This window comes from Nymphalis io, chromosome 5 (assembly GCF_905147045.1).
Source record: "Nymphalis io chromosome 5, ilAglIoxx1.1, whole genome shotgun sequence".
In the NCBI taxonomy this organism is placed as follows: domain Eukaryota; kingdom Metazoa; phylum Arthropoda; class Insecta; order Lepidoptera; family Nymphalidae; genus Nymphalis; species Nymphalis io.
This window is the reverse complement of record NC_065892.1, coordinates 8,908,140-8,935,149: the sequence shown is the minus strand read 5'-3', so window position 1 is coordinate 8,935,149 and position 27,010 is coordinate 8,908,140. Positions and strand designations below refer to the sequence as shown.

Here is a 27,010-nt window from a genome sequence, read left to right as displayed (position 1 = left end):
TCTAAAAAAAGAAAGATTTTAGATCAAAAAAACTTTATTTTAGATAATGTTACATGATAATCGGCAATGCAGAGGTTTAAGAAATTATGTCAAATAGAAATATACTGACAAATGTTTAATACACCTACACTTCCACAATTTTCAATTTATCCTACACAAACATCGCCATCTTGATAATAAAGAGCAAATTTTAAACAATTTAGTGGTGCATTAAAGTATGAATTACTTTGGTTACCCTAACTATGACACAAAACAATCTCAATGTAACTAGATAGGGGTGCCATATTATAATTCAAACTAAATAGTACTAATTCACTCAATTTAAGTACACCTATATAGTTTCAATATAAAGATCATAGGCTTTACAAATACTCTAACATATAACGCTCCATTAGTACAATACCAATTCTAGCTGAATGGTCAAAATATTCTTATTTAATTAAAAGCAATGAACTAGCTAATGGAGAAAAGATTTCATTTATAACAGGATTGAAACTGTCTTTGTTAAAATAATTATAATTATGCCATATTGCACTGCACCCATATTAATGATTTACATAATTAAAATTGTTGAAGCACATAGAGTGAATACAATATTCCTCATGTAATACTAAACTTTAATTAAATCACAAATAAAAAAATATAACATAAAATTACTTAATGAAATTATTTAATGAATCTATAAACAATAGTGAACATTTAAATGGTAACTTGAATTACTGATAATTAAGCAAATATTTTCTCATAAACTAATTTTCTATTAATTAATTATCATAACAAGTTTGCGAATAGATAAACATTATTATTTCAATTAGTTTAATATTTAAAAAAGCTCTCCTAAATACTTTAAAGCCAGTAGGTTAGTGCATGCAATCAGGAAAAAGTGCTTTAACAATGAGAGAGAGAAAGAGAGCTGTCTTTTTAAATTTTTATAGTTAAATTCTGTTGTAAGTTATCTTAATTATGTAATTGAAATAATTTGGAACACTGTTGAGGGAAGACAGTACCATGTTAAGAATGTCATTCCTAAATATACTCAGTTGTAGTATTGGTAAAAAAAATTTATACCATCCATAATATGTACATATTTTGTGCAATTCTGGTTTGTTTTGGTGTTCTGAATAATTTTATTTGTTATGATATTTACTAAAAAAATGATGAAATTTTTTTGTGATTGTTTCAACAATTTTTTTAAGTAATAGCTATTTTAACATAATCTTATGTTGGAGAACACATGTTTTGGACTGAAATATTTTAATTACTTAGTGGTATAATGATGAACATTAAAATATGTTTCAATACAATCACTTCGAGCTCATGAATACATAAATGTTTTTATGATAATATTAATATTTAAGTTAGTAACAAACAAAATCTTTAACAATGTATTTTGCGATAGTAATGATGTAAATTTATGAAAATTATTTAAAATCAAATACTTCAATTTAACCATTCAGTTAGTTAAACAGACATGGACGAGGTATCAAGAAATACTTTTATCCTTAATGTAAGTCTAGTCTATCTAGGTGTGATGCTTGAAAAAATTAAAAAATATCCTGATTCCAAATAGTAATACTATTTGCCAATTATCAAAATCGACAATAAATAAATTAGAAATTTAATGTCTTACTTATTACAAAAAAATTAAATTACACAAAAAATTAAACAAAAAATTAAATTACAAAAAAAAAATATATTGACAATTTATTTAGGTATTATCATGGGAGAGCCCATAAAATAAATTAAAATTCAACAAGTATAAAAGAAAAATATAAAAAAATAAAAGTACTAAGTAAATAATTTTAGATGTTATCAACTTTTGAACATGTGGTGTGCAAATCATATCTATTTACATGTAAGTATTTAGTTCTGTATAATTTTCCAAATTAATTAAAACATTGATTAAATACTAATATGCGTAACAATAAAGACTAGAATACATTTTATATTGTACAGTTATTGGCACTAATTTCAATGATAATGGCACGACTATGTACTCTTCAATATTGGAAATATCACCATGATCACAAATCAGTTATCTACGATGCGATTTACATTACAATTCCAAACACATTTTAAAGTATATTTTTAAAAATTAGGTTTTCCTAACTATTTTACATTTACAAAATTGTAAAAACATTGGGTAATGTTGTTTATATCTAATTTTAATTCTAGAAAATACTGAATTTTTTGCAGACTTAACATTAGCACATTTCATAAGTGAAACTGTGCAACTATTACTATTACTATGCATATGCATAAGCAATTACCATACCTACGCATTACACATATAATATCACTCTACAAGCTCCTCTCACATTAGTTAGTTTGAAACAACAGTCCGCCCCTTGCACAGTTCACTATAGAATTGTTATAATATATTAAATTTTTTGATTTTAAAATTATGTGAATTAAAATTTTTTAACCTTTGCAAATAATAATATAATAACATTTTCAAAATACATTTCTGATTAATTAAAGCAAAAGCACAGTAAAGTTAACAATATTTAAATCTAAAATTGACAAAATTGATATAATTCACTTAAAACATTATAATATTAAAAATCAATACTAGACTTAATAGTCTATGAATTTGAAAATAAGTTACAAATTGTACATATTTTATTATAGTAAACATATTTTAAAAATACAAATTGCAATTTTCAGTGGTTTAAGTATATAGTGCCAATAACTGCATTAATTTTAATCTTACTAGCTAGGTATTCAATAACAAATAGAACACCATATTTAAGCACGACAAAACATTTATAGTTAAAAATGTAGAGAGACTTATTGAGAAATGTGCTAATAACTCTAAATCTTGAAAATGTCTGGAGATTTTTTATTAAGTTATGTTACTTGGTAATGATTAAGATTCATTTGTATCAGATCTGTAAATGTTTGAGATTTTTTTGAATGCAGTTTTCATAAACGCTTGCATTAAATATTCGTTGACATTCGATTGTGGCAGAGATCATTTTTTTATTTATTGATATCTAGCGTGAAGCATTGGATATTTCTCAGTATCACATTTTAGCCACAAATTATTTTTGGTTTATTCTGATAACTATTACGGAAACGAAATAGCATTTCTTGCTTATATTGATTGATTACCTATAATTAAATAACTTAATTCTTTGAGATTACAAAGAATTACTAGTAAAATTCGTGTAATTTTAGCAGAATTAGATATAAATATATTTTGTTAGCCAAGGATTTGTTTGTAATGGTCTCGCTTATTTATGAAAGGATACAATGGTTTTAATAATATCGCCATTACACAAATCTTGTTTCTTGAGACCAAATTCCGCTGGCTTGCTGTAGCCTTTAAGAGAAGGGACTAGTTAGGAGCGATGGAAGTGAACTGCAGTCCACTTGTTGAAGCGTTTGTGCCAAATACGTGTTTCTTGAGTCTGGTTTGTAGATCGTCGCCCTTCTCCATCCACACTCTGCGTAACACACACATACGCTATAACAGCTACATCATCTCCAAGTAGGTGTACTCTGGGATTTAAAATTGTAGTATTTGTTTTTACGTGCGTTGGTGTGTTATCAATGAAGAATTTATGGAACTCTACGCCTTCTATGAGATTTCCTAGTGCGTCAGGATCAAATGCAGTGACAGTAGGATCACATAATTTAGAGTATGTTTCATAGTCTCCATTATTAATGGCATCGATCAGAACTTCAGTAGCTTTGATTACTTCTGCTCGGCGCAGAGAAGCATTACTGTCACCGCGGGCTTTTCCGAACGAGTCCGCTTTTGTCAGACTCTCTTCATCGTGCTCTTTAGAGATGACTGTACAAGCTCTGTCAACTCCCTTTTTATCCTTGTCCAAATCATCATCTTCTAAGGTAGTACTACTATCAGTTGACTCTTTTACTTGGGAACCATCTCCTTTCTTATTGACCATGGATTTTCCAGAAAAGTTGCGAGTAGCGAGCATAGTGGTTAAAATGGCGCCCTTCAACTTGCGGCGCGCATTGAATTTCTTCAAACAGTCCACTGTCTCTTGTCTATGCATAACCGATGCAACACGCTCACGGTGGCAGATCCATGGGTGTTTCAAAGCTTCAGAAGCAGTTATTCTCTTGCTCGGGTTAACCGTCAACATTTGGTTGATTAGACTTTTAGCTTCGGGTGTCACAGTGTCCCATTCGGGAGATGGGTAATCATAAGCACCAGCTTTAATTTGACCGTATAATCGATGTTGATCTTCATCCCAAAATGGTGGGTATCCCACTAACAAAATATACAATATAACGCCACATGCCCATATATCCACTGGCTTGCCGTAAGGTTCTTTTTTAAGCACTTCTGGAGACAGATATCCAGGAGTACCGGCGAATCCAAACCATGCTTGTTGATCACCTTGGACTTCAATAGCGAGTCCGAAATCAGCTAATTTCACAGCGGCTCCTTTGGCTTTGCTGGCAAGTAACAAATTTTCGGGTTTGAGGTCTCTATGAACCACTCCATTATGATGGCAATGATGCACGGATTCCAAAATTTGTTGAATACAGTGAGATGCATCTGCTTCAGAATAAAACTCTCGTGCTACTATATCTTCAAATAATTCACCACCAGTCACTAAATCAAACACGAGATAGTGAAAATGTTCCTCTTGAATAGAGTCATGTAATCTAACGATATTGGGATGTTGTAATTTTCGACAAATTCGAGCTTCTCTTTCTAATTTTTGAAAGTCTCTAGCCGAGAGTTTCTTAGTATTGATTATTTTGGCAGCAAACTCGTACCCAGTTGATTTTTGAACAGCGCGTCTTACTATTGAAAATGCCCCCTTCCCTAATTCTTCTTTGAGGTCATAATTATCCGAGAAGCGAGTACTAACACTTTCACGATTTGGATTCGCCATATTTTATTAAAAATGCTAACGTTACCTGTCTTGAAGGAGGAGTGCAACTTACTCTTCAACCTTGAGTGCGGATTTCTTCTGTTCTAAGTACAATTAATCTGAAACAAGTTAATAGTCTAATTTACTACAAAGATCTTATTAGAGGTATTTTTTTATTAAATGAAAATAATTTAACGATTGTTCTCAAAATTAAAATAAAGTAATTTATAGATTACTAGTTCCTCTGATCATCAATTGTTAGAAATTATTTGTCTTTTTAATTAAAAATGTAAAGGTATAATAATAAAATCATTACAGTCAAGATAAAATAATAAAAAAATATGCCAAATACTTATTTAAAGCATATCATAACATGATATTTTATTTGATATTGATTAGAGATACTATTTTTGTCATCCAAGCTAAAATGAAATTTCCAAGCTGAATATAAAACACGTAGATGCCTAGACAAAAGTTATCATGATCACAAACATAGACTTCTAATATTAACACTACGGTACCGGGATGACATTTCGTTAGCGCAAAATAATCGATACACCATTGTCTCAACACATTCACAAAATCTGGACTGGATTTAAAATATTTATTTTAAAAATATCATTAATCATACACAAATAACTTGAATATAATGTATAAAAGTCCGTACTATTTTTCATTAATAACACTCAATTACATTTTAATAAGCTGATCAGTGCGCAACTTTCGACGATATTCTTAGCAGTTGTAACTCGTATAGACTACTCGCGATGTATTTTTAATGACGAAAATAATGTCAAGCAAATTAAATAAGATAATTGACCGCAACATGTTTCGAAATTAAAAAAGTTATTTACCTATTATGTGCCCATTTTACACAATATTAGCGAGATGAAGACCGAAAGCTAAGGGCCTGGCCCTACACCACACTCTCCTTCTGCTCGGGACACGAGCTTCGGGGTCAAACTCATAGACATTTATGTGTTGCTACAACGGTGTTACTTGATTAATCTATTAAAAACCTTTCATTTCAAAAATACGTTTTCCTTAGTATTTTGCTTGGTTTTTGATTAGATAATAGATATAAAACTGAAATATACACAAAAATCATTTCTACGGCTAGAAAGAAGCGAGTTTAATAAATTTTAGTTATTCATTTTTTGAGATGTAAACACCACGCAGCAAACAAAATCGATGGACTAGCGCAGCGCTAAACCAAAGAGAATATTCTACAATATCTTAAACTAGCGCCATCTGTCAATGTGATATGAAGTTTGAATAACTAAAAATATATGACTGTGTTACTGTTCGTTTTTTTTTTAAATAGAATTTTTTCAATAAATATGTATATATAGCAAGCATGTAAGCTTCAAATGAAATGAATTAAAGAATTACGAATGTCATTTAAAGCGAAATATGCTATGAAAAGTATGCATATTAAAAATGAAATTGTCATTCTATATATTTTACCTACTTACCTATTCAACATCCTACATCTAACCGCACTTGGTTTTTTGTTATGCAATGTTTCAAATTATTGTTGTCTTTTTAACTATTTTTATATGCCGAAATGTATAACATATTTTGTTATATCTATAATATTGTTTTTATCATATATCAGCAACGTCTGTATATACATGTAGGTACGTATGATGTTAAGTACAGTTAAGTCTTTCAATATATTCATATATTGTTTGTCGAGCCGTTTGGGTACCACCCACGTTTATCAGTTATTCTAAAACCATACATCAATAATCCATATTTTTGTGTTCCGGATTGAGTCACTTGCGCCTCGACCACTTAATTATATATATTATAGACTAGACTGACACACATTTAATACAAAATAAGAAACCAAATAATAATAAAAAAACTGAAATCATTTAAACCGGTAGTCTACTAACGTAGTCCTTTAGCATGAAATACGTATATCTATTTATACAATATTAATTTGAACATTTTTTAATTCCCACGAAGACATAAGTCAGCCTTCGTCATAGATATAAGATATAAGACGTCGAGGATAGTAAATTTGATATAATTTATCTTGAGTAAGAGTTTTCAATTATTATTTTAACAAAAAATTTATCACGCAAAAAAACTCCCAAAATTAATTGGCAAATTATAATAATATAATAATATTAATATAAGTTCCGTTTCATTTATTCAGATCTACATGAAATCTACTGAACTGATTGAAATAGAACTATTATATTATGATAGTTTATAAGTAGTTTCAGAACGTATATGGTTATATTTTTCATATTTTTTGAGTTATAGCGTATAGTTGACGATTTAATTGCCGTTTCGGAGGCTTGCGAAGCGAACGCTGCCAAAACTATAAAATATACATGAAACTGTATGAGAAATTTCTAGAAAATATCTACATAAAAATGTTAGCGAACATATATCTATATACATTTTATAGTTAACTCATACAACAATTTTATATTTAAAACAAATGTTAAAGATAGACAATTACTTCAGTTTAAATTATTTGTCACACTATAATAATTATAATCTTTCAAAAGTAGTTTTTGAATTTAAAGCTGTATTAGTACAATACAAAATATAGATCAATAGACTAGAGGGTACTACTGATTAAACGAGATACGTACTAAATATTCTTTTAGGATATGTCTTTCCATCTCATTAATAAAAAGTAAAATCGATGGGGTAAAATCTTAATTATAGTTGAGACGTGTATTTAGTTATTTGCATTTATTAGAGGATTGGATTTATTAGGGGATTTGACAGTCGCTTCGGGTCATACTTGGCACAAAGGTTGTCCATTGCCATACAACGCGGAAATGCGGCCTGCATTATGGGCAGCTTTGCGTCGGGTGGGAATCGGGAGGGACTATTTTAAAAATTGACTAAAATAATAAAAATTAATAATCTAAATTTAAATCAAACCCTATGTAATGATCATGATTTCTGTAATATAAAAGAAAAATATTATTATAATCATATACACAATTAGAATTATCATTGTAATATTGACAATATTTTGTAAATTACTAAATTATAATATTATAAAATTATAATTTGCATTTTGTATGTTGTAAGTTATTATAATATGTATAATTTATTTAAAACTTTTAACTTTTAAATAAATTATACATATTAACAGTGTGGTTTATATACGATCAATGTCTTATATTTGTAATAATGCTATATTTTTATGTACACACTCGTAATACTGTGGCTTTTTCCATGTTGATCCATTGAACTTAATCAAGTGATCAAAAACTAATTCGCTTATTATAAAATAACTACCATGCGATACGAACGAAATTTACTTATTTTTTAACTAAAATAGCAGATAACTTATTGTTCATGATTCTTAAAAACAAACCATGAGAAATATATAATATTTATTTAAATTTAAAAAATAGGTATAAATATGTAAAATAATTATTATTTATTCGATTTCGATTAATTTTTTTATTTTATAAAATATTCGCTACATTTTTGAATTATAAGCATTTTAATTATTAATTTGAATAATAATATATATAAACAAAGTGTTTTAGTGGTTCCACACAATAAAACGTATCGTGCTATGTTTAACATTTCATTTTGTTTGTTTAAAACATTGATTTAATTTTGATTATTCGTAATAATTATTTAAACATACTTAAACAATTCCAATAATCAGACTAACGGTCCAGCCCAATAAAGAGGCGCCAGTAAACGGTTAAATCCCCAGTTATATTCATAAAAATCAAAACGGGTTCGCATCTTGCGCAAGTGCAGGGGGGCCAAACAAGGGCTTTCGCAGCGGGCCCTTCCGAAATTCGCCGGTGCACAATGCACCCTTCGTACCATCCCCACGCGGGTTCTCTTATTATTACGCGACTCCTGTTCCTGTCCCCACATTGATCATATTATTTTTATATTTGGACTCGCTCGACGCGTTTCTAAGTTTATCTTAGTTTTTAACCGACTAAAATCGGCTTCGTTCGAAGTTTGAAATGTAGCTAATATCATTTCGTAATAATATATCAGTTCCTGAGAACAAATGTGCTGTGCGAAAATTACGCGAAGTTATTCGAACGGATTCCTCGGTTCTGTCACCTAATATTTGCAGCGAAGGGAAGTATTAAGGTTTCGAACGCTGCGGTCGTCTCAAGTTGCTTTTCTCATGAGTGGACGTGTTTGTAAAATAATAACTTGAGAGTAATATGTGGGTAGGAGCCGTCGGATGAACGGCGTTCTGCGTGCAGCGTCCGCAGGGCCGGGCACTGAACGAATATATCGATCGCGCGCCTCGCTATCCTTACAATATTCTGTGTACGTGGTGATCGTTTCAATTTGGCGGGAGCCGGGACGCCACGCTGCTTTTTGGCAAAACACTTGAAAACTAGTTTGGTAAGTTAACAATGTTAGTATGTTACGTTGCATTTACAACATATTTATTTTTGTGCGTTTTTTGTAAACTTTTCAGATACTAAATTTATCCTGGATTTATTGTTAAAATTAAACTGTTCTGTTAAGTTAAATTAGTTACATCATTTGTGTGGGTATTTTTAACGTCACAAAATTAATTTTCTGTACTACCATATAACATCTATTCATCAAACTATAATTTATAATCACTTAAAATATTTAAAAATGTATAATATGTGATTATACATTTTTATTGGCGACAAAGGTATTCAATAAAATACTGTAATAAATTAAAACGTACAAGACTAATGCAAATAGTAAATAGGTACTTCATTACGTTACTAACAAAAGCGTTACGAGTATGATTATTTTGATCGGTATATTATATAGGTTTATCAAATATTTGACAAAAACGACCAATCACTTAGTTCTTTTGTCAAAATATTTAACAGACATACGATCCATCAAATATTAGTCGTGAAAAAGCTTCGCTGGCGACGAATAAATCGAAACAGTACGTGTATTACCGAAAACCAAAACAAAATTATTATGTAATATGAAAGAAATAGGTCAGTGACAAAAAATATTTTATTCAATAACGTGGTGTTTGTATTTCAATACAATCAAGTTAATTACAAAATCGAGCTTAACAAATGAACGACGTCGATAATTACTTTACCGATTCAAATTTAATTTAAACGTCATTTTACTGTTTTTAATTAGGTTATACTGAAACTTTACTTAAGACCACTCGAGAAACGGAAGTCGTATGTACTTAATGTTATATGAAATCGTGCGAGCGCCACGTGACCCAACCGCGCAGGACAGCTTTGACGTCATCACTTCTGTGAACATTTTCAACTGCCCTATATATGTATATTTATATTATTAGTAGGATATGTTACTTAAATATAATTTGTAGAAAAAAGCACTAACCATTTATGTATTTATTACATATTGCTAATGTAATACTCGTAATTTTGCAAGACACATGACGAGACGAGATGTTCAACGAGAAGTTAACACCCGTGGCCGCGCGACGGTCTCCTATAATATGAGTTTTACAGAACATTGTTGCTCAGTACGTAATATTTCAATTATTAAATGAATTATTATTTGTATACAAATTAAAAGACACGGGATTTAAAATACATGGTTTTTCGATATTATCCTGTATTAATACTGGCCTTTTGCTTTTAATGCTTTTTACTATAAGTTAATGTCGCTGTTCGGTAAGGGCCTCCTCTTTTCTGTAGCAGAAAATTTGGACCTCAATTCACATCGCTGCTTCAATGCGGATTCGTGGATACATGTGATAGAATTTTTTTCGGCACGAGATGAATTATGAAGATAGTTTTTTAAATTAAGCATATAAAAAACTCGGTCGTGCATATGTTATCACCACTGAGCTTAATTTGGGTATATCTTTTAGTCAAGTGTACGAAATTTACTTTTATTAAACTTTGGAGGTATCCATATATAAAAATTGTGTGATCGAAAATGGTTAAAAAAAACGTGATAAAGATTTTTTGTCAGGCTATGTGTCATTTTTATATTTATCAAGCATGCTCTTTTGTAGCACATTCATACCATATATATGTAAACTAGTGGCTTACATTAATTTAGTGACAGATTTTTTATTTACTAGTGAAAATATGACATATGAATACGTTTAATAATACTTTTCATTTATTATATATTAACTATGATTAGTCACAAGTATACGTCCAGTATTGGACTAAGGGATTGTTAGATGACGATGACAGTGTTATACAAGAACAAATATTATCAGAAAAATCAACATATGACTTATAATATCTTAATCAGTAATATATTTTTTCATGATTTATCATATTTCGAATGAAAAGTAATAGTGATGATGGGAAATTAACTACTCGTTACGTTAATACGTTACAGACAACTAATTATAAGGCAGTTGAAAGCTTCGATGACAGTTGCTTATCTCATAATACTCCTGGAAGCCTTACGTGACATGACGAGACTATATAGTGACAGACTACAAATTCACCCATTTGTTCCACAATCCATACGTTAGATACAAAATTACATATATGTATATTATAATACGGTCGGCTGGCGAGCTATGGCCAATATAAATGCTAATTTTACACGGTATAAACTACGTCTTAATAAATAAAAGCAATATAACCATGCACTAGGGGATAGTTTTAATATTTTCTTTATATATGTATCTTTCTATATAAATAAAACATATATTTACAAAGACAATTACAGACGTTAGTAACAATAATTTTCATACATTTGCTGTTTTTAATTATCGTTCGACTTATCGAGACATGTATCAAAGAACATTTCACTTAATATGAAAGGAATTTGCCTTTCTTTTGATAAAGGACGAATAATTTATCATTTATAATTGATATATCATTGGTTATTTTTATATAAATGGTAATCTATGTCTGTGCCTGTTTTAATTCGCCTATGTGATGTTTCAACGACGATATGAATTAACACAGACTTAATATAATAATATTAGTGATTAGTATTATATATTGGCATCAGGCTGATTTGAAGCTATATAAAAAAACACGACAAAAATATCGTTTTTTAATCGGTTAACATAATACGGTATACAGTTATGAATATAAAATGCTTGTTTAAGATTGTCTGAATGATATGAAAATTAAGGATAATAATTGTATGAAACAATTTAATACATTGTAGTGAGATTCTTAATAAATTCATTAGATTTATAATAAACCGATAACTTGATATGTACAAATGCGAATTAATATCTGTAGGACGCAATATTATGAGAATGGAGTTTGAAAACCCGATACTATGTATTCGGTTTCACTCATTTACTGCAGTTGCGTCTAGGCAACCAGTGATTTTAAATATTGTACAGAAATATAATTATTTCCAATAAATATTGACAATAATTTGACTATCAAACTGAGTAGATATTATTTTAACCATGGAGGTAGAACCTTATTGTAGTAGTGATGTGTTTTTATTTCGGCTTGGATTTAACACATATCAGGCAACAAACGAACGCATTGCGTCTGATTGGGCACTAAAACAAAGCTTCGTATTATTTATTCTTTTTCAGTGGTATGATAAAAAATATTCCGCTTCCTTTATCAGTAAAAGTATGACTGTGTTTTGATTATACGCAGAAATGAATTGTCGCTTGAATAAGGGTCAGTAATATCTTTGTGTCATGCCCAATGTCTGCGGCTTGTGGTTGTGAACAACCACGTTGCGATTGAGGTTGATTTCCAATTTCTGCTGAGTTATATTTAGGTCAAAATTACCATACTATATAAGAATGAATTTTATGAAGTTTTCTTTGTCTTTCTTTATTATAACATTATAATTTTTTCTATTCGAAATATAGTACCTAACAACGCAATAATCTTTCGATGATAATAATAGTCGTAATTGCGTTTAATTAAGCGCAGTGCGCAAAAGTATGAAACTTTGAGTGTTAAATATTTCATCGTAAACAGCTTTTAGTACGAAAATTTACAGCCATGAATATCAATTTGTTACGGCTAAGCTCACCACGTGTTTTTTCTTTGATGTTCCTGATTTCTATTTGTACGCCTTGTAATAATTAATTTGTATATCAAATGCTCTGCGACAATAAAGAAAAAAATAGTTGTTTTTCTTTGGGTTACGTATCTATTGACAAACAACAAAGACCGCTTTTGGCTGCAAATTTTTCATTAATGTGAAAATAACACGCATTCTTACTTTGATATAGCTATGTTTGATGTTATTACAAGGTAGTGTAGTACATTTAATTGCTAGCAGAAACCTTATTACTTTTAAAGTTTCATTAGGTTAAATTCTTCATGAAAGTATTTTATCTATGGCTCCCTTAATTGAAAACGTGTGCATTCGCAAGTCCCGGCTCAAAAGTTTTCGATCTTGGGGTCTTATTAAAACTACTACTAATACTATAAAACTGATAATGCTTACTACTTTAAATTCCTGATAAAGAAAATATACTTGATTTTTTAAAATATTGTAGGAATTGAGAAACGGGAAATACCTTCCGGAAATTCAGAAATTGCAGAGCGCGATTGCTATTTCCAATGGCAAGCCGTCAAAGCGGACACCTAATTTGAATGCGGTTTCAAAATGTCTAGGCTTTCGGCATATTTACAATCGAAATGTGCTATGGTAGCTAATTAAACCATAAGCGACGGTATATTTAGTTAAAACGTATATTTACGTTAAGACACAATTTTTGATGGGGAACGATAAAAAATAAGTTACAAAGTATGAATATAAAAGAGAATTAGGTTAAGTAAATAAAGGCTCGAAATGTTGAGGTGGTGAAATTCGCAGTAGCGGTTATGCGTGCCTTATCTTACAACGTGACGCTCGGGGCGTACAGCGAACTTTTGTACTTCCCCTTCTCCACTTTAAAAACGAATAATAAGTCAATCAAGATATTTAAATTTTTGTATATTTAAAACTTACATGTATGTAAAAGTTTTCTATGTACCAAATTAATATATAAAATTCAAAGTCAGAAGGTATAGACTGTTACCGAAACATCCAATTTGTACAAGCGGACCAAAAGGTGAAGCAATTACAATTTCTACAGGAAATGTGAAATGTCAGGTCGCGAGCGTCGATCCACTTGCTGAAATTGTATTAAAATTGAGTTCGGTGCTTATAATTTAGAAAAAAATGTACTTACGTTTTGATAAATTGTCTATTTCTTGTTAATGTGTATTTCTTTCTTAGTGTTAGAATTATATTACAATATTAAGCATATTATGTGTTTAATATGATTGGCTCAGAAGTATTGAATTATATTTTCCACTAACAATATACCGAGTTCTATTGTTGAAATAAATTAAGCAAATAAAAAAAAATAAGTATATATTTTATGGGTGCTCCGTATATACAGAAATAAATAACAGGCTGGAGAAGAGCACTGGGACAGACAGTATGACGCTGAGGCCATGCCCGCCCTCCGCATATTGAAGCGTAATAAAACTTAACTAACGGCTCAGTGTGAGATATTCATGCAGATTACCACTTTTACATAATTTATTGCGACATAAACCTAGTTTGAGGCTTAATCAATATGAGACGTATTTAAATGCCTGTTTACTAGAGAAGAATGATGTTGCCATGCAAAATGAAATCACGAAATATTGATTTGTTGTTTAAATGTACATTGTTTTTTTAGCATCAAATCGAACAATTTTATATGAAACTAATATAATAAGATGAACGAGGTTTATTTATTATTAGTAAATATGCATAAAATCTGTTCTATAGGTATTAGTTGACACATTTCTGTGTAGCTCTAAAGCTTTGTTGGAACAAGCTGCGATCGAGATCTCGTAATTACTACCGATCGTTCCTATCGTAGCAGCTACGAATTCAATTAGCAAAGCGGCTTTTGTTCAATGTCGGTCCGATCATCGACTTTTACTCGAAAAATAAAACATTTAATGATTATGACGCAGTTTCGAATACTACTTTTTTTATTATAACAAAATGATAAAAACTGTAAAGGTTAAAAAAGTTTTTATTGCGGTTTGTATAAATTGTTCAAGAATTATATCTATCAAAGAAACTCGTGTTGATTATATAAGCTTCCAGCGACGCAACGGATCATAAAGGATTTAGTTTCAAATCCTCTATTTTTAAGTGCAAATGCATTTCTAGCAAGTAGGGTATTATAACTTTTTTTTTGTTTTTGATAACAGAGTTACTACCTATTTTTATAAAATAATTGTAAAAAGGTAAATTAATTCTACTTTTCTCAATATTGTTTTTGTATAACAGTATTTTCAGATCATATCGATGTAAAACTTTGGAGCTTGAAACGAGTAGAGCCATGAGGGCGTTGTCGGTTAGGTCGATAAAAGTTATTTAATATTGAGACACTCAGCCTCCGGCGCTAGAGACCCTACTAAATGTGTTTTGACTCGTCTTCTTAAACCTTAGATAATTTGTTTATCTCAGCAACATCATTTGAGATGTTGCTCTAAATAAACTTAGCGCGACTTTTGAATATAAGTAATAAAAATACTTGTAGCTGTATAATAGCTAGGAATTATTTTAGCCGTGAAAATTAATTAGCCAAGATTATTGTCTTGCTACCTGTACTCGCTAAAAATTACATATTTCACCACTAAAACTTTTTGCATAAATTTTTTTTTTTTGCAAGTCCCTTGTTGGTCTAGTAGCTAGTTTATAAGGCAGCAAAACGGATTCTGGGTTCAAGTTTCCGGTTATGGTATTTTCGTCTACTCAGATTATAAATTTGAGGGAATGGAGAGGGCCAATCGAATCGAAACGTAATCGTTGTAAATTTTTTTTCTTATCTTGGCTTTATCCATAAAAGCATTTTAATTGATTATTCTCAGTTTTAAGAATAGAATAGAAAAGAAAAAATCTTAGAATGAAACTGAATATATAATAGTTACTATTTTTGTTGCCTTACTATGTAACAGAATAAATTCAATTCTAAAAAAAATTAAAATATTGATCGAATATGTGATTAAATCGTGAAAGCTAATATTCACTCCATAATAATAGCAACTGAACACCCTATTGGAAGGTTATAACTCGTAACCTAAATTCCAAAAAAGCTTTCAGCAATGCTTTGCAGATGAATACGTAAAAGCCTTTGCAATATTCGCAGTTATATTGCTCGATCCGTTTTCTTGGTATCGGTTTCTTGGAAGTAAACAGCAGGGTTCCTACTATGCTTACTCTAGCTACTATAAAACAAGAATATTACTGGCTGAAGCGTCTCGCTAACATAACGCTCGCGTGTAACATTGTATCATTTAAGACGTCTACCAGATCTCTCATATAAAGTTTTCGTATTTCTGTACAGGTTTACTAGCATTCGCCAAAAGCGTTAACAACTAAAGTACAATATTTAATATTATTTTCGTTTCTTTTTAAATAAATTAAAAACTTCACCATCACAACCAGAATTACTTTGTAACGGCGAAAATACATTGGAATAATATACTTCGTACCTAATATACAGGTACGGTCTTGCATTGAATATTGCTCGCACCTTTGGGATGGCTCCGCTAAGTACCTAATGGAGGCCTTGGACCGGTAGCAGCGACGTGCAGTACGCATTATTAGCGACGTAAAGGTCACAAACACCCTTGAACCTTTACAATTGCGTCGCGAGATAGCAGCACTGAGCGCTTTCTATCGTCTGTATCACGGCGAGTGCTCTGAGGAATTATTCTCTCTAATTCCTGCTTCCCCCTTCCTTCTTAAGTCCACGCGAGCTGGTTCTCGATGTCACCGCCTAACTGTGACATCAATTCCATCGCGCACAAAGAAATTTGGCAACTCCTTTATTTGTCGCACTACCAAAAAATGGAATTCCTTACCAGCTCACGTGTTCCCCTCCTCTTACAACCCGGGTTCCTTCAAACGAGGCGTGAAGAGGCATCTTGCGGGCTGGCAAGGCGGGGGCGGCTAGTACAGAACATTCTTCCCGACTGTACTGGCCGTCGTCGCGTTTGGATTCTACTACCACTTACCATCAGGTGGAGTAGAGTCATTTGCCATCCCGGGGATATAAAAAAAAAAAATAATAATGAATATGAAAATTAAATCACAACCGTCGCATTTAACATTGAGATTCATATCAAAAGTATATTTTCCTGTATAAGTGTACCAATATCAATATAAAAAGGCTTGCACAATTAAACGGAATAGTTCAGACTCGGGAGGCGAGATCCCCAGTAGGCTATAGTATGTCGAAAGTTTACAAATCCAATTTAAATTCGAATACCATATTATTGGTGATGCCAGATTTGAGAGGTAGGTATTTAAGTTTATCGGTTAATTTTTGTCACTTTATTGAACATGTTGCATATAAAATCAAATAAAATGTTTCTTTTTTTGTATTAAAAAGCATAAAATCAAACCAGCATAAAATCATTAAAAGATTAGTTATCCATAAAATCATACATTTTTTTAAGTACCAAATAAGCGTAGGTATAGCTAATGTAGTTTTGTTTCAAACATGACGCATTTGCTACCATTTCCAACGTTCTTGGTGGTTGGTTGAGACCAAAATAATATTGCAACTATATATACATTTCGACATCGCACTGGTAAAATTAGGTTTCACCCTATGTCGCCATGTCGGCCGTCTATGCCGGCGTTCTGTGATCCATGACACTGTACGGAGCGCCATTATATTGGACGATCTCGCTACTCGCAATAGGACCTGCTTGCAGAGATCGTAAAGGGGCAAGGGACGATACGGGGCTACCGTATTGTCTCATTAAAGGCTGCCACGTTTCTCGCGAATAAAATCCGCCCTGAGAACTCAAGACGTATGTACTCGTAGAAGTATATACATATATTCCATTATAACGGATATGGTATCGCTGGTTCTGTTGTGGTTAATGCAAATTTATCATTAAATAACTTATTTAGCGATACAATTTTATTCAATAACTAGCTGTTGCCTGTGGCTTCGCTTATTAGCTTTAGCAGTCAGTGATTTTCACTCACTCACTAATTTTTTTTTATTGATCATTAATTATAATCGAAGCACCTCTTTGCAAACGGTGGTAGGGCATTGTGCAAGCCCGTCTGGGTAAGTACCACCCACTCATCAGATAGCCTTTTTTTTAACGCTGGAAAAACGCATTACGCTTTTCCCCCACGGGAACAGTGGGGGGGTATGTGGGACTCGCCGGTGTCCAAGGCGCCGAGTGCGCCCCGAAAATCGGGATACCCACTAAAAAACCAGCGGTATCCTTTCAGTCTTAACGAGGAGCGCCACGGGATCGCTTTCGCATGCTACTGTGGCGCTCTGACGGCTGGCCCGCCTATGCGGGCCTCCATTCTCTAGGGAGGGTTCCTAGGGTACTGTGAACCCCCCCTAACTCATCCGATAGCCTACCGCTAATCAGCAATACTTAGTATTGTTCCGTTCCGATTTGAAGGACGAGTGAGCCAGTGTAACTACAGCCACAAGGGTCTAGCGATGTAAGAAATAGTTAATATTTCTATGGGCGGTGGTGATCACTTAATATCAGGTGGCGCATTTGCTCGTCCTATAACATAAAATAAACGCCGTTTGCGTTTGTGTGATCCTTTTGGGGCTAGCTCACTGTGGAGTATGCAACATAAAAACTGTCCATAGTTGTTTCACATACGAATGATTTATTCTCATGGATTCTTGGAATGAAAACTACCTCTCCTCGAGCACATCCTAAAATAAATCTGTAGGAATTGAGGGTCATGGTACACCTGACAATACTAAAAATACTTTTTCTTTATACAAACTTCACTATCATAATTAAGTTTGTATAAAAAAGTATTACTTGCACTACCTGACGAGTTTCCATACAATCGTTCATTGCTTGTTTTAAACCTTAGGGGCGGAATTTTCAGAAGTCCTTCCTTAGTGGGTGTTTACATCATAAAATGTATCAACTGTAAAAATTTCAAGTTTCTAACCCCTGTGGCTTAGGCTCTGCGTTGATGAATCAATCAGGAAAAATCCTTATATACGTATAGATAACGACAAAAATACGTATGTTTTTATAACTTTGATACGCAACCGATTTGACGAAATAAAGACTAAACGGAACCTTGAAATACTTCTTATAAAATAATATTCAGTCATTTCAATTTGTACTTTTTAGTCGTTTCAAAAATAAGCTTGGACAAACAGATAAAAATTAAAAAAATGGTAGTTTTGGTTTTGGTAAATCTCAAATAGACATACTAACTTTAAAAGAGGCAGTTATTATCACAGACAGACACTTCAATTTTATTTATATGTATAGATAGTACTTATTAGTGTCACGGAACATGGATGGAACACCGGCTTTAATTTGTAGAAAAGTGGCTATTTGATACATCTCAAGTCGGGAAACTCGTATTGAATGCCTTTAAGCCAAATTAATCTTATCCTTTCATTGCTTAAATTCTCAAAATTAAATGTTTAATCTTATCATGTCTTATACCGTTTAGATAATAAAAATATTAGATTTTGTTATTTTTTATTTATATCATATTGTCAAAATTATAACTTCCTATTATTTTCTTCTTTATTTATTCAATGTTGATCTCGATGTTGTTAATACTTGGTAATAGCTAACTAAACCACGCGTATAAGCGATGTAAGTTTAATGGATGTCAGATACCTCAGTGATGTCGGTCGAGTAACTTAGGTTGGACGGATAACTCAACCGCATAATTAATTATTTTTATTGATTTTAAAAAGACAGAAGAGCAATTATTTTAAAGTGGTCAGATTCACGCTCTTAGATACTGGCACAGTAAGAAAATACGACGTCGTCCATCATGAATCTTTAACGCTAATCATGGGATTCAAGATATTATGTAACCCTCATCCTTGGGATAATTATATAATTATTGCATCATTAATTTGTTACTATTGTACCCACTTGGAGTTTTATAACAATTTTAATTCATTTAGTTAACAAAAATAGGTTGGAAAATTCCGCAACCCCCGCACAAGTGGGTCAATGACAGAACCGCTGAGAATAGAACTGACGCCTGAGGGGTAGATTCTATTGTTGACTATGCATTGGCGAGAAGTAAAGACAGTATTATCAGTGATTCTCTGAAATTATGAATATTTTCTCACAATCTTTGTTATAAGTAACGCTATTGTTTCATAGCGTATGATTGTGACGTGACGTTTGCAAGCTTAACAATGAAAACGAGATTAATCATTTATTTTGTGTTCGAGTTGTCATGGTGATCTGAAGTGTATTTAACCTTAAAAAAGTTTATTGTTTTTTTTGGCACGCATCTTTATAAATACTGACCAAGATTTTGAGTGCGATATATATTTCCAGAGACGTAGCGCATACTTAGCTTACCCATATTCTAACAAAACTTCTTATTTTATTGATATTAAATAAAAATCCTTTTTATGTTAATAATACGAGCTTATATGTAAACACATTTTGCATTTGAAATAAATTTGCTCTTGTTATCTTAATTTACATATAATACAAATTGTCTTTTCACATATTTTTTAAAATAATTTTTATATTCATACTAAGTAAATAATTACTAGGTAGAAATGTAAATAGGTATTCATAAGATAATCTTGTTGTATTTCGTCTAGCAAATCTGAGACCAACTTCGTTTGAACTTCTAATCACCTCGACAAGGTCACTCTACGTAACGTCTAAGAAAATTTACAGAGCCGTATAAAACTGTAAAAATATAAAGCCGTATAAAATGGAAATTGTACAAAATGTATACGAGTTTTTATACATATTTATATAAAATATAGAAGACAAATTAAAACTAAAAATCATCCTAATCAATCGTCTTAGTATTTTATATATGTATATATAATAATGTCATATTTATTATAAATTAATAGGATTCAAAAGGATTTGTTATTTATTCTCACATATATTCTTTTTTAGATATAACCAACGATCTTATTGTTAGCCGGTAAAACTACAAGCTGTTGGAAACGAGATCCATTTACTTTTATTATTTTAAGATAATTTTATTTATTAAACGAGCTCCGAGCTACAGCGAACGGCTCACTTAAGTAATTAAATTGTTAGTGTTTGTATCGTAGTTGTATCGTAGTTAACGTGCCACGGGAGGCTTAGGTTAGGTTAGGTTATATATTTTTGTATACTATACTAACGTTGACTTTTCAAGGTGACCCCAATTTGTTCGATATGCAAATTAATGGACCTTTCTTGGGACTAAACATTATTGTTCCTTATACCTACATTTTTACAAGAAAAATCGCTGAGTATATTAACGTAAACGTTTAAGCTATTTTGTTAAATATCATATATAAAATGAGAGAATAATATTAGTCATTCAATATTACCAGGTCGACTATATTATATCTTAAGAGGCTTGAATGGAACCCGTATCTATCACATTGCTAGTTGAGCCGTGTTGAATCTCGATCTAAGCGAACTAATATTGTAGATATAAACTATATATATACATTTATGTAAAATATATCTTGATACGTAATAATATTTTTCTGATAGAAATTGAATCATTCGATTTCACGTCAAGCCTTCGGAAACTTTGTAATATTCTTATGAAATCATATTTAATATTCATTTCCACGCGACTTTTTTATCATAATAGCTGTCCATGACAGTAGGAAAAATGAAAATGAAATATTTTATTTTATCGAACAATCTCATTTACCTATTTCATGTTAATTAAGATCGAAATAATAAACGTTTCATACATTATAATACAGGTTTGTTAGTTCTTATTTATTTATTTATTAGGCCGAGATGGCCCTGTGGTAAGAACACGTGAATCTTAACCGATGATCGTGGGTTCAAACCCGGGCAAGCACCACTGAATTTTCATGTGCTTAATTTGTGATTATAATTCATCTCGTGCTTTACGGTGAAGGAAAACATCGTGAGGAAACCTGCATGTGTCTAATTTCACTGAAGTTCTGCCACATGTGAATTCTACCAACCCGCATTGGAGCAGCGTGGTGGAATAAGCTCCAAACCTTCTCCTCAAAAAGAGGAGAGGAGGCCTTTAGCCCAGCAGTGGGACATTCACAGACTGTTACGGTAGTTCTTATCAAATTAGTTACGACGAAACTAAATTTTACCCACGTAGCGAACATAGCGAAAACTTTTAATATGTTTTACGCCGAAGTGATATCATATTCTCAAAGCCTGAGCGAGTTAACTCATAAAACTTTATTAAATTCAAGTATGCACAAGATATATGTATGTACTATTCGATTTTAACGTTTAGATATGTATAAGAAATTACGAAACTAGTATTTTAAGTTTTTTTTTTCTATTCTGTAATTTTTACGAGAAATTTATACAAAAAATAATAATTTATTTTCTTATACTGAAATGGCCCAGTGGTAAGAACGCGTGAATCTTAACCGATGATCGTGGGTTCAAACCCGGGCAAGCACCACTGAATTTTCATGTGCTTAATTTGTGATTATAATTCATCTCGTGCTTTACGGTGAAGGAAAACATCGTGAGGAAACCTGCATGTGTCTAATTTCACTGAAATTCTGCCACATGTGAATTCTACCAACCCGCATTGGAGCAGCGTGGTGGAATAAGCTCCAAACCTTCTCCTCAAAAAGAGGAGAGGAGGCCTATAGCCCAGCAGTGGGACATTCACAGGCTGTTACGGTTACGGATTATACTGAAATTACTTTGTAGTTCTCGTTAGTCTATTTACAAAAATTGCTGTCTACGGTAGCAAAATTCAACCTTAATTATTAATATTCACACATAAAAGGATGACGTGAGCGACAATCACAGTATTTCATATTCAGTAGGTCGCATTACGAAGGCGTGTCTAACTGGCGGCGAGGCGAGCCCCAGCCAAGGCTGTTGAGAAGTTCAGGTTTCACTCCTATAGAAATCTAGCCTACCTAAAGTGTAGAACATCCTAATTACACACATAGCGTAATAACATACTCTGTGGTGTTGTTAACATAAAATAAATCTTAGTATATTAAGCAACTGGTTATTCGCTTTTGCTTAAAGTATCGTGTTGTATAATTACCTACAACAAAGCTATTTCTTAATTCCATATCCAAAATTATTATTCATGAAGCATATAACGTGACCAATATTAAATACGATAAATGTTATTTATTATTCCTCTCGAGAAATATTTAAATTAACGAAGATTTAAATAACCACTTGTATAAGTCAATCCTTTATTATCAAAATGAAAATCAGAAAAAGTTTGCATTTAAAAATATAAACCTGATAAAAAAATATATTTGAATGCAGCGCATTTAAAGCTACAGTTAAAAACACTCAATTAAACTATACCTGTGAGTTTTAAACGAAGCGTATTAATGACTTGCTCTATAAATTAAAATAAACTAAATATGAAATGAAAACGAAAACTCAACGTACTGACAGTACTCACGGTAAATGTCGTTATAACAATATAATACTCGTTTAATTGGATACAATTTATTACGTAACGAATTTTTACAATTTCGTTTTTGTGAAAGCTGACTCGCAATTACCCCGACCCGCTTCAGCGAGCAAGTTACAAAGAGATAGGTCTTCAGCAGTGTAAAATTTGCATAAGTATATGTAAAGGTTTCAATCAACGCTGCTACGATTTTTCAGATTGGCTTTGTATATATTATTGGGTAATCCTTTGCGTAGTGAATATTCAAGCGGATTTTCAAATTAACTCTTTCTTTTTGTAGGTGATTCGATTTTTAGAAAACATTTTATATTTTAATTATATATATGGCTAATATTTTGTATAAAATATGTCCTTTCTGTTTAATGGATTAATAATGTATCGTAACCTAATTTATACTATAGAGGCGACTGTTGCCAAGTCATTCTTTGACGTTATTAGTTATCCTTATTATATTTATGAATATTTTACAGTGTCAGACATGCTAAATCATTCCCAGCTTACCTTATTGTCACTCTGTTTCAAAAGAAAGATGAGTGTACATGAAAACTTATAAATGTAAAAATATATAAAAATGCTTTTAATACGTACAAAGTATTAAAAGCATCTGTTGATAAATGTATGAAAAACACTCGACTAAGTTAATTTAGAATTGTATATTATATATATTTCTAAAAAAATCCCGCCCGAATAAGAGAATAGTAAATCTTAAGCCCTTTGAAAGTGTTTTTTTTTTTTACGTTATAGGTAGACTGACGGGACAAATGGGCCACCTGATGTTAAGTGGTCACCACTGCCCATAGACATTGGCGATGTTAGAAGTATTAACCAAGAATGGTTAATACTGTGGTAATATGGCCATGTCTATTTCGCCAATGCACCACCAACCTTGGGAACGATGATGTTACGTCCCTTGTGCCTGTAGTTACACTTATCCTTCGAACCGGAACGCAACAATACTAAGTATTGTTATTGTATGTGTAATTTTTTAGGAAGCAGTGAGACATGAAAAGATGCAAACTAATAAATTTGTGCTCTGTTAAAGATACAGCGGCACTGCAACTAATTAAACTAACTGACTTGCCTGCATTAGAGATCGACTTCGAAAAATGTTACATAAACTATTCGATAATTTAGATTTAAAGAGTGATCTAAATTCATATTGTACTTTAATCTTTCTATAAAACCAGTGATTGTTTTGGGTCTATTTTTATAAACAAAATATTTGTAAAATTGCAGACAAATTGCAGGCAGACCATTGTCGCTAATTCTATTTTCGTCTGAAAAAGATAATGTCCAAGAGAAGAGAGCTGTGAGTAAGACAAGGATAACGTTAACTAACTAGGTTTCTAAAAACGAGGGCGTAATTTGATTATAGATTTTTCGCAAAATTTAGTTTATTGTTCTTTCAATGATGTGATCGGTCACCACCGCCCATATAAATTATGGAGCTGTAAGAAATATTACCCATCCCTTAGCGCCAATGCGATACCAACCTTGGGAACTATGATGCTATGTCCCTTGTGTCTGTAGTTATATACGTTTAAGATTAATTGACCGTTTAAGTAATCGGTCAAACGGTCGACCGTTTGACTGATTACCACGAAAGTTGGCACCTTTCTATTTTTTAAGTAGGAGATTTTAAAAAGTGTCCTCTTTGTGTAACTTCGCAATAACTTCTATACTTACCTTTCAACCGATCGCCACAATTACTATGTATATATACACAGGAAACACAAAGTCTTCCTGGTTTTGCTGGTATTATATAAAAGAAATATTCGTTCTTGTTCGTATTATATGCGTTAACACATCGTTTATCAGACTGAGTTGTATCGTTTTACAGTTATTGTTGGCTTTTGTGGGAAGGCTTCTGGCATAGTACCACAAACATAAAATAAGAAACGGCCGATCAGTTTCGAAAAATTGTTAAAAAAAATTAAGTGCAACGCATTCCAAACCAAGGCATAAACAAACAAATATTTTATCATGTCTTTGAATGCAACGCAATGCGTATAATATTGAAAATCTAAAGCACGCGGTTCCAATGAAAAGTTAAATTTCCATGTACATCCCACACATCTTTACTCTACGAGTACATGTAAGAAAATTCAGGCATCTTTCATCAATCTTCGCTTAAAATAATTTTAATGTTCCCTGGAGTCCAATGTTAACTTCTAAGAGAGCTCTTAAACGTTTCTATTATGAAAGCTTAAAATGCACTGAAGTACGGAAGCGTGGAGTGAAAAGTTCCGTTTTAAAGAGTTCGTTATTATTCTGCGGTCACTTCTGAATTAAATGACATTATTGTGGCTCTTTTTAGTGATACCGTTTAACTTATTGTTTTCAAAACATAAATTAAGCGATCCAATCATTTGAAAAATATATAAATTTTCATCAGTAACAGCAAATTTATTAAAATGAATATTCCCTACAAATAATATAAGTATGAAAGAAAAATATATATTATTTTTGTTAGCACAAGTAATTTATCATTTTAGCTTATTATTTATTTGCTATAAGAATGTAATTCAATAAAAGTCTAAGTATATTATGATGTCACTTGAAACTACCAGATATCGGATGACATTCTAAGATTGAAGTTATTGATCAACTGATACAATTTTCTTTACTACAAATGTACATGTTAACAGATTTTATTTTTCAATATATAAAAGAACACAATAAACTAAAAAAAAAAAAACATTTTTTCTTTTGTTATAAGTAAAAAGGTTAATTTAATTAACAAGGCACTATTTGAGTCGTTCTTTACTAACAACCTTGCGAAATTTTATTTTAAAAATACACTACAATGTCTGCTTCTTTATGATATTCAGCCGCTTATTTTACTAGGTCACACACTGGCCGGTGGTATTTGAACACCCTGCCACTTTTATTAGAGATATGAGGAAAATAAATTAAGCAAATATCGTTTCTATTACTAAGAATTTAGCGCTAATATTCCTTGCTCGTAGCATAGTAGAATTTGTAGTTTTGCTTGGACGTTATTCCGTAGTCGATAAGGGGTGGTTATATTTCACACTTGTCTAAGCCGTAATACTATTCAGGCTTAGTACTGTAAAACGTTCTATTACGTAATTACGTCAGTCGTACCGTGTATTTATATAATCCTATTTTATTCAATGTAAATTGTATTTTAATTACTATAATCGCTTTTTACTCAAAATTATTAGCCCGCAACTTTTTTAATTATAAAATTATGGAGAAGATTTTCTTATACATTATTTTTATTATTATTAATTATTATTTTTATTGTATTAATTATAAGCATACTTGTAGTAGGAACTAATAATTATTGTAAACTTTTTTCTTCGTCTCATAAGCTATTTTTATAAAACAAATTAAAACTAATATTTCGTTAAAATTGAAAACTTGAAAATTGAATATATTTAATTCATTAGGCACTAAACAAACAACAGACGAGGAGACTCTTCAGCGACGTGGCCACATTATCTATAAACAATATTTATTTTAAACATTTTCTAATCAGGAAGTATTAAGTGCCGGAACCGAATAAGTTTAAGTCCATTTAAATACCATACTAATATTAAACATTTAAAAATAATAATTAAACAGTGAAAAAGAAATGATAAATAATTTAGAGGTATAAAAAATTGCAAGCATTTAAAGTTTTTAAAACTAGGAAATATATTTTTTTGCGAGGTGTTTTGTAATTTTTCCGTAAAGGAAAATATTGGTCAGGTAGTTCGCCACAGACATTAAAAGGCCGTCAATCTTCTGATTTCGTACCTGAGTAACCTCGAATGGAAAGAGATATCCCGGGGTTCAGTAAATATAGGCGTTCTGGTAGGGAT

At 31.6% G+C, this 27,010-nt stretch overlaps 1 protein-coding gene across 3 annotated transcripts in view; it reads right to left on the bottom strand.

Annotated features, from left to right (window-relative positions):
- Nucleotides 1–18: 18 nt before the first annotated feature.
- LOC126768819 (calcium/calmodulin-dependent protein kinase type II alpha chain) overlaps nt 19–27,010 on the bottom strand; it is a 40,936-nt gene continuing 13,944 nt past the window's right edge. Inside the window, exons 2-3 of one of the 3 annotated variants that reach the window (XR_007669274.1) lie at nt 2,280–4,975; nt 19–2,246 (exon numbers count right to left, since the gene is read on the bottom strand). Coding sequence is in view for 2 of the 3 variants with exons in the window: in XM_050487162.1 (XP_050343119.1) it covers nt 3,345–4,877 (1,533 nt within the window). In the remaining variant the exon portion in view is untranslated. Of the gene's footprint in view, nt 4,976–5,710; nt 5,825–27,010 lie in introns of those variants that run through there. The other 2 variants (XM_050487162.1, XM_050487163.1) reach the window with 2 other exon arrangements.